This window comes from Oenanthe melanoleuca, chromosome 1A, assembly GCF_029582105.1.
Source record: "Oenanthe melanoleuca isolate GR-GAL-2019-014 chromosome 1A, OMel1.0, whole genome shotgun sequence".
NCBI classification, from domain to species: domain Eukaryota; kingdom Metazoa; phylum Chordata; class Aves; order Passeriformes; family Muscicapidae; genus Oenanthe; species Oenanthe melanoleuca.
This window is the reverse complement of record NC_079334.1, coordinates 49,240,485-49,258,344: the sequence shown is the minus strand read 5'-3', so window position 1 is coordinate 49,258,344 and position 17,860 is coordinate 49,240,485. Positions and strand designations below refer to the sequence as shown.

The following is a 17,860-nucleotide window of genomic DNA, read 5'->3' as shown; positions in this document are numbered from 1 at the left end:
CAATCATCTGTTGAACTGATACTCAGAAATTCCATGTTGTAACCAGTGTAAAATGTAGTCTGTTTCTGTTGTTCATTGCCATTCATCATTTCAGCAAATGGAAGTTTCATTTTTGTATGGTTCTCATATGTGTTTACAACTATTTGATTGATATTTGTTTTCAACTATAGTTTCAAATGTATAAAATGGCCCAAATATTTTTTCTTGTCTCTAGCCACTCTGTGTTGGAAGAGCCAACAAAACTGTGGCAACAACAACAAAACGAGTAATTTTGGATGTAAGGTCTGTTTGCTTTGAAAAAGATATGTATGTTGGTGTATCAAAATGTTACCAGATCTGCTTGCTTTCTTGTTTTCAAGAGAAATGATTGTGAATTAGGAGCCTTGAAAAACAGATCAAAGGGAAGAAGTTTGTTCAGGCTACCTCTATGGCAGGTTCAGTTAGTAATTAAAACATTCCATTGTGGTCTAGGAAAATGTAAGCAGCTCCCTTCCTTTTTTTCCATTATGTACGTGATTTAATCAGGTCTTGCTGTTGTTCTCTGCTTGACAGAGATCAAAAATGCCATTGATAAATTCAGAGAAGATGACAGTGATTCACACATCTCTGTTTGGATTAGGTGAAGGAGAAGGGCACACTGAATGACAGAATTAAATGTGGTTTAATGATTGGCAGCACTTCCACAATGTACTGTTTCAAATAATATAATTTGATTTACAGTAATTCACTGTAAATATAATCCATTTGTCAAGGAAGTGTCTTGTAAATTATTGTCTAGTATGAAATGTATGACATCGGATAATGATTTTGATTCGGTACGCTCGTGTTTGTGCAGCAACAGAAGAAAAAGAAAATATTCCTTATACAGAGAACCAGGGACATTGTTGGGAAGCTCTCAGCTGCCCACTGCAGTGACCTGGAAGGAGCAGCTGCTGTCCTCAGCTCTCCAGTGAGTTCCAGGCTGGGCTGTTTCAGAGCTCTTCCTTCCAGCCTGAAGACTAAGTTTTTAAAAATCTCTCTCTGATTTCAAGCGTGCTTAATTCACAGAATCACAGAATATGCTGAGCTGGAAGCAGATTGAGGGGTGCTGTTAATGCTCATTTACGCAAGTTTTGACACACCACCTCATTGCTCATCACTGGACAGCCTGGTTTTGTTCCTTTCCCCCTTCCAAGTTAGTTTAAAGATTTTGCATCAAGCCCCACTAGCTCCTGGGCTGGAGCTCTTCTTCCCCTCTGACACAGGTGCCTCCTGCCAGGTGTCAGTGCACCTCATGTTGAGTAGAATATCCCATAGTCAGCAAACACAAAATTTTGCTTCTGTACCAAACTTGGAGCCATGCATTGACCTGATGGGTCTGCCTATTCCTATCAATTAATGGATTCCTTTGTCTCTAAAAGCTCTTCTTTCCAGGTTTGCACTCTTCTTGTTCATATGCTTTCTGAAAGAGACAAGGGAATCTGTATGCAAGAGCCTCATGGCAAAGTACTGCTCAGAGAGCAATAGAAATAAAGCTGTAGTCTTATGATTATATTTTAATAGCTTTCTTTTTATTTTAAGGTACTTCAACCTAATCCCCCAAGTTATCCCAATCACAGTATCCAGTGTGGCTTTGTTTTCAGCTGGTAGCAGGTGGTTTTTAAAGCCCTCTTTAGATGATACCTGGGGCCCACATAGTGAAGTCAATAGTTAGACAGGATATAATTTAGACTTCAGCTTTTCCTCTCAGTTTGAAATAAAATGATTACATTTCAGGAAAGCCTAAGGAAAGATTTAAAGTTTTATATCAAAAATTGAATATTTTCTTTTGTTGTACCCTCTTCTTTTAAAGAAAATGGTATTAATTTAAAATAATGGTTGTTCTGATGTCTTTGAAAAGGCACTACTCTGAATTAAAAAGAAATTCATAAAGTATGCATGTATGGGAGGGGAAGATTGCATTCTTCACTGGAGCATTTAGTCAAAGGGTTTTAGTGGAGCCCATTCTGCTTAATTGATAGAATGAGGTATCTACAAAGACAAACTGTAAATAACAGATGGCCAATAGCATTTGCAGAGCAGCTGTTAAGGTGACAAAATCTTCTGAGGCTCCTCTCCACAGACAGGTTATGAAGCAATATTATAGTCTCCATTTCAGACTGGAAAATGGTCCTTGACTGTCTTTAAACCCATGAAAAGTAGTTCTAGGCAATAGTTCCACATAATTACAGTTCTGGTAACCCTTGTAGCCTTTGGAATGCCTTTCATTTCTTGTACCCTAGAGTTATAGGAGAGTAGAGGCCACTTGTAGCATACAAAGTTGTAAAGCTGACATGGGACTCAAAAATAGGTGGAATATCCCAGATATGAATGGAGTAAAGAGTGAGGAGTGAGGTAAGAACAGAATAAATTTCTTGTGTGATAAGGTAAGGTTGCTTCAACTGTTGGTATCTGTGGGGCTGCTTTACCAAGGATGCCCTGGGCACATTTTTTAAAAGCATTACCTATTAAATGGAATTCCTGGAAATATCCTAAAAGCAGATGTGTCACTTCTAGGAGTTCACCACATCAGCCAAATGTGCAAAGGTCTTCTTTTTCAGAAGCCATCAGAAGAGTGTAAAAATATGCTTGCTGTAGCTAAGTAGACTGCTCTCATGCTTATTAAAATACAGTCTGCAAAAACTGTTACTGTTGCTTAAGGGGAGAATGTCACTGAACTAGGAAGTTGAAATTTTCTTTTGATTATCTTGCAGAAAAAAAAGAGCTAATCTCTTTCAGTATATTCGTCTGGAAGAAAAAAAAATCTTCTACTTGTTAGCACAAATGAATACTATTGTCTTAAGGCAACACTACCAACATTGTTTTACATACATTTGCATAGTATCAGTGGTTCTTATTTTTACATGTGGACACCTGGCCATGGGAACTTAGGTTATTATTGCCTCATTAGCCTCCACACCACCAGTTAAATACAGGCAGTAACAAATATTGAGGTTGGTTGAGGATTTAAGAACAGGTGCTCATGGTACAGAATGGTGAAAGTCTGTTTTCAACTGAAATGACTTACAAAGGGATGAATTGTTAATGTGTTGTTATTGCAGATTTCTAGAAGAACTGATGTGATGTCAGAATTAAGACGACAATTAATGGCTGCTGAGGAAGAAGACAGTTTATCATATCCTCCTCTGAATGTGACCACTGGAAATGTTTCATGCATCCTTTTTTATGCTAGTAATTTCAGCCTCAAAGCCAACAGTTCGGTTTTAATAGATTTGACAAATGCAACATTTTTAGCAGAGAATGTGGATGTTTCTGCCTCTGAGTGCTCAGACAGCAACACAACGTGAGTAGCATAAGAGATTTCATACCATAATACTTGTAATTCTGAAAACCATCAGAAATGCTACAGTGTAAAATCGGTTTTAATCTTCTTCTTCTAAAGCATCCAAAATTTTTAAAAAATATATTATTAGAGGAAAAAAGTTAAGACCACAAAAAATGTTCATTTGAGGCCTCTTATTGTCATAATTTTTTCTTTCTATGTTCCCTACTTTCTTGTTTGTTTCTATTTGCTCCAAACAGGTTTCCCCTGCACCTGATCTCACAATCACAAAAATCTCCACTGGCATTAATGAGATCTTAATTTCATTCCCTTGAAGGGGAGTATTGCCAGTTAGGATGTAGTAACTCAGCTAGAAGTACATTAATGAAACATGATCTGTTTTCCTTTACTTTGAAGCACCTGCTCTTGGGTAAATAAAACTCTAGAAATATTTAGTCATATTTTTCTATGTACTGAACCTTTGCTATATGACTTTTGTAATTGCCTAGTGATTTACAATGTATCCCTCAAATTGAAATGTCACAATGATCTAATTAAAGCTGACTAGTCTAACATTAAAAATCTGTTTCTTATTCTTAGACTGTCACTAAAATACACAAAACCAGTGAATGGAATCAACAGCCTAGAGATAAGGTAACTTTTGATTTATTTTAAATAGATCTTTTGTGGTTTACAATACCTGCTAGTAAATTAGGAGTAAAAAATAGGGGAGAAGTTAAATGAAAATATTTTTAAATTTATTATTTGCTTTTTCTTCAGAGGAGTCATTATGCAGGAAAACAATAGTATAGTCTTTATGCAGAAAATATATTCATATGCTCAAGTAAAGTTCTGAAAAAATATTGTATGCAAACATCCATACTGTAAGGTGCTGGTATATGCAGCTTCCACAGTCCTCTCAGGTAAATCTAACTGTGATTTATAAAAACTTTAAGGAGTTGAAGTCTACCTGCATGGCCAGGGCTGTATTGAGTCCTAGTGTGGATTGCCAATGCACTCTATTAGTGCTAACTTGTGGTTAATGAGAGGTCCAAAAAGTTTTAAAGTCTCTACTGTCCATGGGGGGTGACAAGACCACATTTCTCCTACTGTGACAAGAAATAAGAAAAGATAGGGGATTGGAAGACCTGGGAAGAAAAATCAAAGGGAGAATTATAGAATTGTTTACACTGGAAAATATCTCTTTGGTCATTGAATCCAATCTTTAACCCAGTGCTGCCAAGTCCACCACTAAACCATGTCCTAAGTGCAACATTTTCCAAATATCTTCAAGGATGGAGACTCAGGCCACTTACCTTGGAAGAAGTTCCAAGGCCTGGCAACCCTTTAACTAAATAAACTTTTCCTAATATCCAACCTAAACCTCTGTGGTGCAATTTGAGGCCATTTCCTCTTGCTCTATGTGTTCTTATTAAGGAGAGGAAACTAAGCCCCACCTCACCACAACCTCCTGTTGTGTAGAGACTGATAAGGTCCCCCTGAGCTTCCTCCCCTCCAGGCTGAACACCTCAGCTCCCTCAGCCTTGTGCCACAGGACCTGTGCTCCAGCCCCTTCCACAGTTTTGTTTCCCTTCCCTGGACATGCTCTGGTACCTCAATGTCTTTCTTGTGGTGAGGGGCCCAGAACTGAGCTCTGGATTCGAGGTGCAGCCTCACCAGTGCTGAGCACAGGGGGACAAACACTGCCCTGGTCCTGCTGGCCACACTACTGCTGATCCAGGCCAGGATGCCATTGCCCTCTTGGCCACCTGGGCACAGGCACGGTCATGTTCAGATGCTGTTGACCAGCACCCCCAGGTCCTTTTCCACTCTGCCCCAGCCTGTGGTGCTGCCTGGGGCTGTTACAACCCAAGTGCAGGGCTTGGCATTGCTGATCCTCATACCATTGGCTCTGGAATATCAATCAAGCCTCTCCAGATAAATGCTCAAGTGAATAAATGCCATTATTTACACTGAGACAGAAAAACATACTGTGTTTAGTTAAAAGGATCCCAGAAGAACTTATCTTGAGAGTCAGTGATGTGTTTAGAGTGGTATTCAGAGTGCATGAAGACACTCATAGTCAATATCAGAGATCATGACAGGTGGCAAAAAAACAGACAGACTTTGTTATTTAGCATCCCCCTTCTCCCTCAACCAGCTAAAACTTTGTAAGAGAGCATACTTTACAGATAGGATTGCTGTTAGTATAGTATTTTTATTTTTTTGAGTATTGAAGTTAGCTGTGGGATCCCTGGGACTTGTCCTTGGTGATGGTATCAAGCATGCCTTGGCTTCAGTAATGTAAATTATCAAAGAGACGTGTATTTCCCTAAACATCATGGGGAATTAAGAAGATATTTTCCTTGGATCTCAAACCAAGATTCTACCCAAGCTGTATTTTTCCTTTTACTACAAGTCTCAAAATATCATTTTCTCTGGTGCTGCTGCCTTGTTGCTCTTCTGTCTGCTCGTTAGTGCTCCTATCCCACTCTGATAGAGACAGGCCCTCCAAAACACTGCTGTGATTCTCATTCTTCATCTTTGCACATCCTAGCACAAGTCTTAGCTGTAACCTCTTCCTGTATGAATGAATGTGGTTGTTTCCTACATTTGCCCTGAATATGGCTATCCTCAGCATAATATCATCCTTTCTAGTAAAATTACAGGTCTGAGAAAATAGTACAAATCACAAAGCATCCTATGGAGCATGGCACTGTGCTTCAGAACTGGTTAATAGCTAGACCTTAAAGGTGTTGTTTTCTTGAGCAGTCAACAGGCTTCTCTTAACTGTACAATGGCAAATTGCAAACATTGAGACAGTACTATAGAAACAAAATCCTGTGGCAATTGAAACATTTATTTTGAATTTTGTTTTCTGTAGCTGGCAGAAGATCAAATGTGATGTTCGTGCACGCATGGATTTAGTGAGGATTATTTAGATTTATGTTTAGTAATTTGTTTGTTTAAAACTTGTAATTTCAATTAATTATTGGATGAAAAATTGATTGCAGTCATGAATCTGGGTTGCATCTGGAGAGAAGAAATTTTAAGCAACTCTGCAGACAAACTGTAATTTAAATGAAAATGCCAGTACAAAAGGTGAATGGTTCATGTTTTCTTTCTTTTTCAGGAAAACTTTTTATATCGTTTTGAGACTGTTGTAGTAGAGGCAGAAATATTCACAAAGTCTTTCTTGACCTGTGGTTCTACTTGAACACACTATAGCTAAATACCAAAATGCATAAACAGCTCTTGAAGCTGGAATAAGAAACTCACAGACTCCACAATAGGTGAGGTCTTGAAAAGAGAGCTCAGGTAAGGTCATGGATGTTTTCATGCCAAGCATGTAAGAGTAGCATAGGCTGGCTGTGTTTTGCAGGATAATTCGATTTATTCCATTGGGCCATGTGTGATCTAAGTTTTTAATAGACCTTCTGGGCAAATAAATACAAATATGTCTAAATTGATTGATTTTTATTTATGACACAGGTGCTTAGAAATATAAAATGGAATAGAGGAAGAATGTAGGGAGTAGCTTCCAGGGTAACAGTTTCTTGAACCTTGTGTGTGGGAGATAGAGACTGACTGCTTCTGTACTGCTTTTTTCCTCTCTTCCCTTAATTTGTTAAACTTTATCTTGACCCATGAGTTTCCTCATTATGCTCTTTCTATTCTCCCCCTTTTCCTGTTGAACATGGGGAGTGAGGAAACAGCTAAATGTGTGCTTGGCTTCTGGCTGGTGTCAATCCGTAACACCTCAGAACCTTTATAAATTAACAATAGTTCTAAAGGCTCACCTGATTATTTGTAGTTTTCTGTTGGATTCTGTGACTTGATGGGACAATGGTGTCATTTTAGCCCTCTGTTAGCTACCATAACACAGTATTGCATGCTATATAAGGCAAATAAAGAGATACACAGAACAGAACCAGAAGAAGCCATTAACTTTTTTCATGATTTGCCAACACTTTATTCACCTTGTGTATCTCAGCATGTCTCTTGTCAAGAGCTTCTAAAATCCACAGAGATACGTTAGAACCTCTGTTTTCCCCTTCTGGTTAGTTTTGATTGGATTTCTTTTTCAAGATTACATCTTGGTAAGATCATGGTCTGCCTTAACAAACAGGACACAAGCAGGGCAAAGAGGTGGAAGGAGAGACACGACTGCACTTTTTGCCTCTGTAAAGGCCTTTATTTATAAAGTGTAGGATAGCAAATCTTGAAGACTCAGAGTGACTCCAGAGAGGATCATGTTAAACTAGCTCAGTTTATTCATCAATAAAAGAGGTTCTAACTTCAGCAGCATGAGCAGGATCCAGGGCCTGGCTCCCTCATCCACACCAGTGTAAGCCCACGTACAGAGCAGCTGTGCAGGTCACATCCACCTCCCCCTGTCAGCTGTGACTGTGCTTATCCTGTGCAACACAGCTGTCACCTCCCTCTCTCCAGCAGGAGCTACAGCCTCACTCATCCTCCTGCACTTGCAGCGGGAGATGAGCTGGAAGGGAGTGGCTGTGGGGTGTTGTGATGGTGTTAGGAAAGTCAGCCACTGCTGCAGCAGGAGTGGGAGCAGTGGGAGGAGTCCTCTGCTGGAAGAAGCATCATCTCAGCTCTCTCATAAACTGATCCAGCTGTTCCAGCATTTGTTTGTCATTTTCTCTGGGAAAAAGTGTCAAAGTGAATGGAAGTGCAGAGCATTAGTATTCCAAACTTACATTGATACATACTTGGCTACTGTTGTTGCTCAATGTATAGAACAGAATAGGGTTGACCCAAAAAACCCCATGTTTCAAAGTCTTTTGCTTAACAGTTGTGCTCTTCTTTGAATATTTGAAACAGTAATTGTAGCTATCTTCTGCTTCAGAAATACCTCTGCTTGTAATGATTAGCACATGGGACACTAACAGTGGTGGTGGCATTCAGAGTTCATACAATTATCTGGCACAAAGGGAGCCTGGCCCAGGACCAGGAATTTTTTGTGCTCCCATACATAAAGTACATAATGTCTCTAATGTACATGATTATCTCTAATGTTTAACATGAACAAAACATTTCCTTAAGAAGCCAAGGTACTTTCAGTTCTGCAGATAAAACCTTTGTTCTCTCTCTGCTATGTATCATTAATTTGTTATAATGTGCTATTTGCTATCTACTCATTTGAGAAAATGTTAAACTAAATGAAGTAATTCTATAGATTTTTGCTGTTCAAATGCCTTTTTTTCTTGTATTTTAATGAACTCTAGTTACATCCATTATCAGTTAAGTGTGTGCTTGTTGGAGGCTATTCACTGTTAGCTGTTTGGAAAAATGCCAAGGATAGCCTTTATTACTAAGTTAACTGTGCTCAACTAGTTAACCAATTAGAATGTTAATTCTCAGAAGTCTGCAAGTAACACAACATTTTAGTATTTGGTGTAATGTGAAGAGACAGCATTCCCTTCTAAGTAATTTTAGACTGTACTCACATACATGGCCTTGTAAAACTTTCTTCATATGGTCAGTTTAATGTATTTTGTTCATGTGGTCAGCTTTTAAAGGAATTTCCTTCTTTACCACTTTTCTCATCTTATGAGCAAAAGTACAGACCACACCCAGCCTCTGTGGTAGTTGTAAGCATTTAAGTAAGCTTCTCTGTGTTTATAACTGGCTTTCAGCTTGTGCCTAAAGCATTGCTACTGGGACACCATGGAAATTCTGTTCTGATTGTACTGTACATCAGGAAAAGGTTCCTTTCTCATAGCAATAATATCAAGGTTTTAATTTTGTAACTGCATAAGAATAGAATATTAGAATAATAGAATACATATATTTGTAAATGTGGACTGGATGGATTTTTTTTTTTTCTCTTTTTCAATAATGCTTGCAGCTCAATGTTTTATGGATAGAACTGCTCAGGCTTAAAACATGAGGGATGCCATAAGACAAAACATCCTTTTCTCACTTGAATGACACTGTGTCCTGGAATTTCTTCTGAGCATTTTGAAACTCCTGAGGTTTCTGAACTTATATGAATCAAAAGCCACCAATTGTTAATAATTTTTTTAAAGCATGGTTAGATTCTATGCTGTGTGTATGATATGATATTGAAAGTAACTAATTTGAACAAACAAGCAATATTCTACAGAGAGAATATTCTCTCTGTATACATATACCCTACAGAACATAAAATAGTCTATATTGTGCCTCATTTAAGAATGACTATACTTTTCTTTCAAACCAATCATAATTCATTGAAGTTATTACTTCAGATTTTAAAGTCAACATACAGTGTTACCCATTGTGGATAGAAAAATTAGAATATTTCATTTTGTAGCAATTCTTATATATTGCTAAATAGATTTCTCTTTTGTGGTTACCAATAATCAAAAGAAATCATCAGCAAACTATGTAGAGATACACATGCATAGACCAAGTAGGGTTAAAGTTATTAAATAATGTTGTTATTAAACAATGTATACCAGGGAGAAAGGTTTATAATTTCCTTATGAAATAGCTTGAATGCCTAAAAGTAACTGTATAAAAAATGGTAAAGATTTTTTATTTAGATTTATCTAGATTTTTATACAGTCCTGATCTGTAAAGGATCAGAATATACTTCTGCATGTCTGGATGTTCTCAATTATTTCTGTTGGGAGCTGTTCAGATTGCATTAGGAGTAACATAAATTTCATTAATATAAACTGCTGCAATACCACATATACACAGATGCTTTCAAAATAAGAAAATACTTTTTTAGTGTCTAGCCTACTTCAAATTGTGAAACTAGAGCTGACAATCCTTCCTGACCCACTAGTGAGAGAAAGCTCTGTCTTCTCTGCCAAATTCAGACCTTTGCAAAGGAAATTGCCATTTAGGTATTTGAGCCAAAAAAGAATTGCAGTGATAAATTAGAATGTCTATCATACCTGTACCTATCATAAAAGCAATTTTCATAAAATCCCATAAAATGTTTATTCAGAGCTACTGCAGTCTGACTTACTTTTTCAGCTTCTCCTCCACTGATATTAAACTGTTGGTAACTGATGAAATACAGCACTGGCTGATGCCCTTGAAGAATGGAATTGCATTTACTTCTTGCCTGCCACAGTTGTACAAAGCTGTGCTTGTGAGGTGAAACTCTAAGCAGTGAACACATTCACAGAACCTCTTCACTTGTGAGCAATCTTGGGAGGCCATGTCATCATCAGCTGTGATGTTTGCAGCCAGCAATAATGAAACTTTATCTACTACTGGTACTTTATCAAATGTATATTAATTTTTGCTTCTAACCTTTTGACTTTTTCTTTTTGTCCTCTGTTGTGTTCCTAGGTTTTTAATGACCAGCAAGTTCTATGAAGTCTCGGCTAGAAAATGGTTCACTTTAGATTCAGTTGAGATTGTACAAGATGGAGACAAGTTTGCTAAATTTAATGTTTCTGGCATCTCTGCCCCTGCAGAGTATTCATTTCACTGTCAGCTGGTGGGAACAAGCAATCACTATCCTGCAAGGCTGGTTTCATCCAACAATGAGGCACAAAATTGGGATATTTTCATTTCCGAGTTGCAAGTGAGTATGCCTTGCCATTTCAGAGATAACTCCAAGAACTATTACTTGCTGTTGTAGGTGGTGAACAACACACATTCGTAATGCCCTTACTTTCATTCCAGCCTGAGGGAAAATGTAAAAGAAAAGCTGTTCCCCAAGGTGAGCTATTCAGTAGAGGGGTAAAAAAGATGCCAGTTGCTGAACAAGGAAAACATGAAAGCAAAGCTTTGAAAAACAAAACTATGAAGTTGTCCACAGAAAGAAAACCTAATTAAACCAAATGCACTTAATCAGGCAAAGAATGACTAAGTCCTCATGCCTGTTTAATGAACTGGGCTGCTCTTGGAAACAGGGGCCTCTTAGGTGGGTGGCTTTATGCTGCTTATCTTGTTTTTATTTGATTTCTTGGTGCATTGTTTACCTAGGAAAGTACAGCTTAGTGTGGCTGCTGTTTTCAATCACATGGACTGTCTGTACTCCTCAGATAGAAACAAAGCCCAGAGCAATTAGATTTAATGGAAAGTTTGCCATGGACTTCAGTCAGGAATGGTACTAGTTCCTGCATGACCCAGAAGGAAAGCAGATTGCTTTTTTTGAATGATACATAGCTTTTCTGCATATTTAGTAGTAGTTCAGAGTACATATGTGAGGTGTAGATGATTACACCTTTACTACTTTAAGCTTTGTTCTTGACTTTAGCATGACAACATTTATATCTTAAAACAATGTTGCACTAAGGGATCTCTTTGATGAAAGAGATCATGTAAATAATAGGAATAATTCCAAACTGTACTCTATTTGTCAAACATGAGCTAATCTCATGATAACTGGATACAAATGCTGATAGAATTGTATTTATAATTTTGATAACAAACCAAATCTCAGTAATCTGACTCCGGACTTGACACTTTCCTTAAGCAATGGAAATCTCACAGAAGGAGCACTGGTGCTTAGATTCATTTTCCACAAATTCCAGTCTCACCATTTTTTGAGAAGCAATGTTGCAATACATACCAATGTTGTGAAGTTCCTTATGATGTTATTTTTATCTAAAGGTGTGAAAATACCTTCATTCAATAGTTCATGCAACTGTACTTTTCCTAGTAAGTCTTTGGAGTCAGGCTTTCACATCACTAAGATATGAAAGGACATGACCTATAAAAGTACAAAGTGTATACTTACCACCTATGTTTTCTTTCAGTTTCTGTATGCACTGATATTATTGCTTTCTTAAAGCTTAAATAGGCCTTGCTCCAACCTTAGTAGGCATCCTTTCATTGTGGTCTTAACCAGCATTAGAAATAATGGTTTCCCACCTTCTTTATTGATGTGAACAGCAGCTACTTCCACTCTTCAGATAACAGAATCTCCAGTTCCTCCTGAGAAAGGGGTTTTTATCTGATCAAGTCCTAAACACGGAACACAACCTGAAAACTCCCAGTCTGATATTTTTCTGTTGTGTGAGAAAACAGAAGGTCACCATTCTAGGCTCATTTCCAAGTTCTGTCTGACCTAGATCATACTTTTCCAGGTATCTTCCACTGACACATACTGAAAGGTGATCTCAGTATCAGTCTTTGTTATTGCATAAGTTTTAGAAACCCTCAAACTCTCTTTCATGGTGAAAAAAGCATGTGGGATGTGCTCAGTAGTTGCAGCCAGCACAAAATCTTGTTGCTGAAGTGAGGAACATGATTTTCATGTCAGTGTTACACAATGAATTAGAAACCAGGATCCAATGCCAGTCAAACTGGCACAATAGCACTTTGCAAGGCTGGGTCCTGGAAGCTGAATCACAGTAACAGAGGAGCAGTGGCAGCTGCACAGGGAAGCCTTGCACAGCTTATTCCTAGGCAAGGCTGAACAGGGGTAGCCTTTCCCTTCATTCAGTTCTGGAGCTGCCTCACTCACCACCATCTAAAAGATGATCTGTGGGATGCTGGCTAGGCATGCTCACAGCCTAGGATGTCACACACCTCCACAGAGCACCAAAACTGCTCCAGGTGCTTGTTGCTGCTACAGGAATGGTTGTTCTACCACCATACCTTTTGAGGATCTCATATTTGTCAATGAAGTTAAAGAGGAGGCTGCCACCAAAAGCACTGCTTTTCTGTGGCATGTATGGTTCAGAAGTACTTTGAAACCTATGAAAAACTGCCAGAAAACTTCAAAAGCAAGAATATTTTGATTCTTTGTAGCTAAAATATCTCAAAGTTCTAAAATTAGAAGTTTGGTGTGCACTTAAGAGCTATAAACCCAGCATATTTTACTTTTAAGTTTTTGTCAAAGGCCATATGATGAGAAATCTGCATTCAAAAATATTCAAAAATTAACAGTAAATACAGACTTGTATAATCAAGATGAATGACTGGTCCAAACACCAAAATTAAAACTTCCACTGGACAGAGGCCTGTATACAAAAGACTTTTGCATTCATAAATATTAGGGAACCACACATAAGTTTTTTTAACTTTTCTATATATGCTGCTCAGATTCTCATTTTCTGCCTGGTATCTAACACCCCCACAGAAATGATAAAACTTCAAAAAAACAATTAAATACCCTGGCATATTCTTCACCTCCTTCCTAAAAGTAGACATAGCATTTTAGGAATTGACAGTGGAGTCTTTCACCTAGATGGTTCAATAAACATAATGCTGTTGAATTGAAATCATTAATTTCAGTATTTCTGGCTCTAAAGCAGGAGTGGCAATGCCCTTCTAAACTGTATATACCTGTTAAGTACTTCAGAGAGTCCTTGTAAATGTGGTAAGAAATGTGTATTGTTTTGGGAATTTCAATCCATTTTTTGGAACAGAAATGACATAAACCATCACCTTCTGTCTGTTTTTATTGTCAATAACTCTTTCAGGCTACATCTCACAACTCCTATTCACATTCTCACTTGTTGTCAAAGCAGTGGCTTAACAAGCAAAGGCTTTTGCAATCATGTATTCTCTAAAACTGTGCAAATAGTTGTCCAGCCCTGCAGCTTATTTTCACTAATCCTGCTTTAATCAGAAGTCTGAGTACCTTTGGTGAAAGCAATCTTTGAAAGTTAGCTACCATGATTTGACTTGGAAAGATTATTCTAAAAGGTTGAATTGCTAAAATTGTCTTTACCTCCACATTACCTAAGGAGTCTTTAGTTCCTCACATAATATTAGTTTTATTACCCACCATTCTGGAAGGTACAGACATTGTTCATAGCACACATATTACATAAACATAAACTTTAGAGACCTGAGCCATGACTGAATACAAACCCAGAATGTTTACTGATGTATTTGTTGCACAGCAGATTTGTTCAGTTTGTACCAAAACCTTCCCTAGGAAGTACAAACTCTTTTATTGCCACAAATAAACTCAAGTTTTCCATTTATTTTATTTTAAATCATAGAATAATCATGGTGTGGGAACACATAAAAGTAGGAATCCATGATCATCTGCTTTCTTGCTTGGGTGAGATTCTTTTAAATAAAAGAATCATTTTTTAATTTTATTTGATATTTTATTGAAAATATTGTTTTTTATCAAGTTGTTTCTTTACCAGTGGATTAATGATATTTGATGCTTTCCTTACACACCCATTTCAAAGATTCTGTAAATACATAAGAATCCCAGTCTTCATTTTTCTTTATAAAATTATTTAAGAATTAATCAAAATGAGATCAGATTTATTCTTTCCTTCCTCTTCCCCCAGTTTTGTTCCCTTCCTTCTAAAGTACTTATGCCATTATATGCCTTTTTGTAGAGGGGGGATTGTCTTCCCTTTATTCATAATTTTCTATTCCTTTGATTGGTTTGAACAAAATTTCTAGAAAGTTAGTGGTCTCAAAGGCATTGTTTGTTGATATTTTTGTATAATTGGGATCTAGACAGAGAATATATATATCCAAATTTGTTGGTTTTTCTGAGGAAAAGATTATGTTTGGAGGATGTTCAGTGGCAGACATTGCAAATCCAGTCAAATCAGAGCTATTACAAACTTTTCTAAATGGTGGAAAAGTTTATATGAGTTCTATAAGTTAATAGACAACACAAATCCCATACCTCAATAAAGCAAGCCTGTCCTTCTGTTTTGAGTCTTTGGTGTCTAAGGAGGGAGGGAAAAAGATTTCACAACTTGTTTCTCCTTGAACTTTCACTAAAACTCAGCCAACAAAGGTCATCTTTATTTGATGCATTTTGAGGTAGGTTCTAGAAATTTTATTTGTCAAGGAGCTATTAGCTAAAACTCTCAGACTATTTCAACAAATCTCATGATCTGAGGAGCCTTAATTCTCATGTTTTTGAGTGCTTTGAGTTTCCTGGTTGTGTGGTCATAGAGCTGATGATCCATGAATGCTTAGACACTGATTATGTGATACAGAATACTGATCAGAATACAGAGAATGGAGCATACTGGTCACATGTCCCCTCTGGGACTTCACTTCTAAAAATAATATACATTTCTGAATTGGGGGGACCTAACGCTTACTTAAGAAATGGATTCTACATTTTTAATTTCCTGGTTCTAAAGGAGATCTGGAAACTTGTTTTGCAGAGGATTTTGTTCTCACTTGTTTTTTAATGGGCAGAGTATGACTGGTAGTTTAAAGGTGTGGCTTTTTGTAATTACCACATATATCCTGAAAGTAAGGACTATGCTTAATTGCACTCATCTATCTACCTTTCCTCATTTTCAGATTCAAGGCTTCAGCATTGTAAACAACCAGTTTTCCTATGCAAGTGACTGTACAGGTTTCTTCACTTCTGGAATTTGGATGGGCTTGGTGACATCTATAATTTTACTGTGGATCCTGACCTATGGAATCCATATGATCATGCAGCTCACAACAAACAGCAGATTTGATGATCCCAAAGGTCCAGCTCTATCAGTTCCTCAGACAGAATAGCCAGGGATTGACTTCATGCCACTGTGGCTTTTCCTAGTCTGATGTTTATGATTTTTATAAACTTTTTATGTCATAATATGTTTAACTTAAAAATATATCATAGGAAAACCAGATAATTAAGCTATATATAAAAATGATCCTTATTCTTGGCAACAATAATAATTCAATCTGTTATTATGATCATTTGTTAACAGCTTTTTGTGTTAAGGTTCTGAAGTGAGACTGTAGAGGTTATTAAGCTCTCTGGCTCTTAGGAAGACAATTAAAAACTTTTATTGGCAAAGAAAACATACCAAAACATAGATAATTGGGAAGGATACAATATTTGCTGAGAAACTATATGTTGAAAATACTGTTTTTCTCTCTAAAGGCTCTTTAGTGTCATGATGATGCTGCGTCTTAAGAAATTTTAACTGTGTTTTGAAATTTTTTCTCTTGAGTAAAACGTCCAGAAATATACAGAACTAATAAAGTATAAATTACTAAATAAGTGGTCCTGAGAAGTCTTTTCAAAATACATCACTTTGTTCAGATGTGGTATCACAAAGGAGAATGGGTAGATTAAGGTTTAGCTTCCATCTAATATTATCTTACACTTGTGAGAATTATGTCGAGTAATTTAGTGCTGGCTTGTGTTTGTTTTAGCCATGGACAACTGATGGGAGGTCAGTCAGTGGCAGAGAGGTCCTTGTCCAAGCTGATCAGAAAATTAGATTTGCTGTCATGGAAATGAATGCAAATTTTCATGTTCAGAACCTGTTATGATTCAATGTGCTGGTGCAGCAGCATCTTAACAGCAATGAGGTAGTTTTCTTAGCCTCCTCCATTTTCCAGGTATGTGTGGAAAAGTTATGAATTTCATTTTAAAAAAAAAAAAGGAAAAATAATGTTATATAAAATTATTAGAAGCACTGTGCCAATGTACTGTTTAAGTCCAAGCATTTTATGATCACCTCAGTGCTTCTAGAAGTCTGAAAACATTGTCAGTGTGCTTTTCTACTGCAATTAATAGAAACACCACATCTTCTAACTGGGTAATCTGATTATGGAGTGAATTACTAAATTTTATGTAGAACTAGGAAATAGTAAAGGATCAATGGTAAAATGTTAAAAATATTAAAAATAAGACTTTTATTCTTTCTTCTGGAATGTTTTTTTTTATGACTGTGCATGTTCAATTAGTAGTTAAAACCTCCAAAAATATCGTTTTGACAAAATTACATTCATGAATTGAGAGAAAATTCTAACTTTTCTCATCTTGATCCATGTCATAGTACAGTGATACAGAGGAAAGACAGTTAGAATCAACTATTTAACTAGACAGACAACAGTTTCTATCCATCATTTCTGGTGTCACACTTCTATTATGCAGTCCAAAAAGTAGATTAAATGCTGTCTGAAGCTATTCCTTCTGAATCATTCAATCCTGACCTGGAAAACAAAAGGAAAGTGTCATATAACTAGCAGAGGTGTCTCCTGCACTGTAATATTTTTCCCAAATGCTTTTCAGAACCTCAAAGAATGCATTTGATGTACAGAGAACCTGTGTGTTAGAAAGGCATATTTTCTGTGCACAAATTAGTTGCCAGGAGACAACTGGACTTGTTTTATTAATTCTCCCTTTGAAGCAAGCTGTATGAATGTGACAATGGAAAATTGACATAATAGTCATTTTTAGCAATAACTGTTGCTAGAAGAGGGAAAGGCTATGCAAAGGAGTTGATTTGTAGAAAACAGCTTTCTTAGGACTTTTATCTAGCTTCAGTAAAATTTGGAAAAGATTTTGTTCAACAGTGGTGATAAGAAGAACTGAAGAGGAGCTTTACCAGGCCACTTAGCTTAGGATTCTATCTCCAGCAGCAATATGAGTGTGGTGAGCATCTCTTAGTGCTCCCTGATGATGTTCTCCATTCTCCACCATTTAGCTCAGGTCTTTCTCCTCCAGAGGTGTTGCTTTTGTATTTAATAACTCTGGGTACTGCCATAGCCCATGAATTTGTCACGAATTTGAGCCTGTGGGCTCTCGTGCAGCTCACAGTGCCCTGATGTTGGTGGATGATGGTGGATGATGATGGAACAGACTCATGTTAACTGTACCATGAGATAAAGATAAGCCTCTCTCAGAAGAGCTGT

The 17,860-nt window shown here is 37.2% G+C and overlaps 1 protein-coding gene across 2 annotated transcripts in view; it reads left to right on the top strand.

Moving 5' to 3' along the window:
• Window positions 1-16,217, top strand: part of ATP6AP1 (ATPase H+ transporting accessory protein 1) — a 48,837-nt gene extending 32,620 nt beyond the window's left edge. For both annotated transcript variants that reach the window (XM_056516375.1, XM_056516376.1), the window contains exons 8-11: window positions 3,081-3,322; window positions 3,902-3,955; window positions 10,613-10,850; window positions 15,518-16,217. In XM_056516375.1, coding sequence (XP_056372350.1) covers window positions 3,081-3,322; window positions 3,902-3,955; window positions 10,613-10,850; window positions 15,518-15,727 — 744 coding nt within the window. In that variant the 3' untranslated portion in view covers window positions 15,728-16,217. The remainder of the gene's footprint in view (window positions 1-3,080; window positions 3,323-3,901; window positions 3,956-10,612; window positions 10,851-15,517) is intronic.
• Window positions 16,218-17,860: the final 1,643 nt, after the last annotated feature.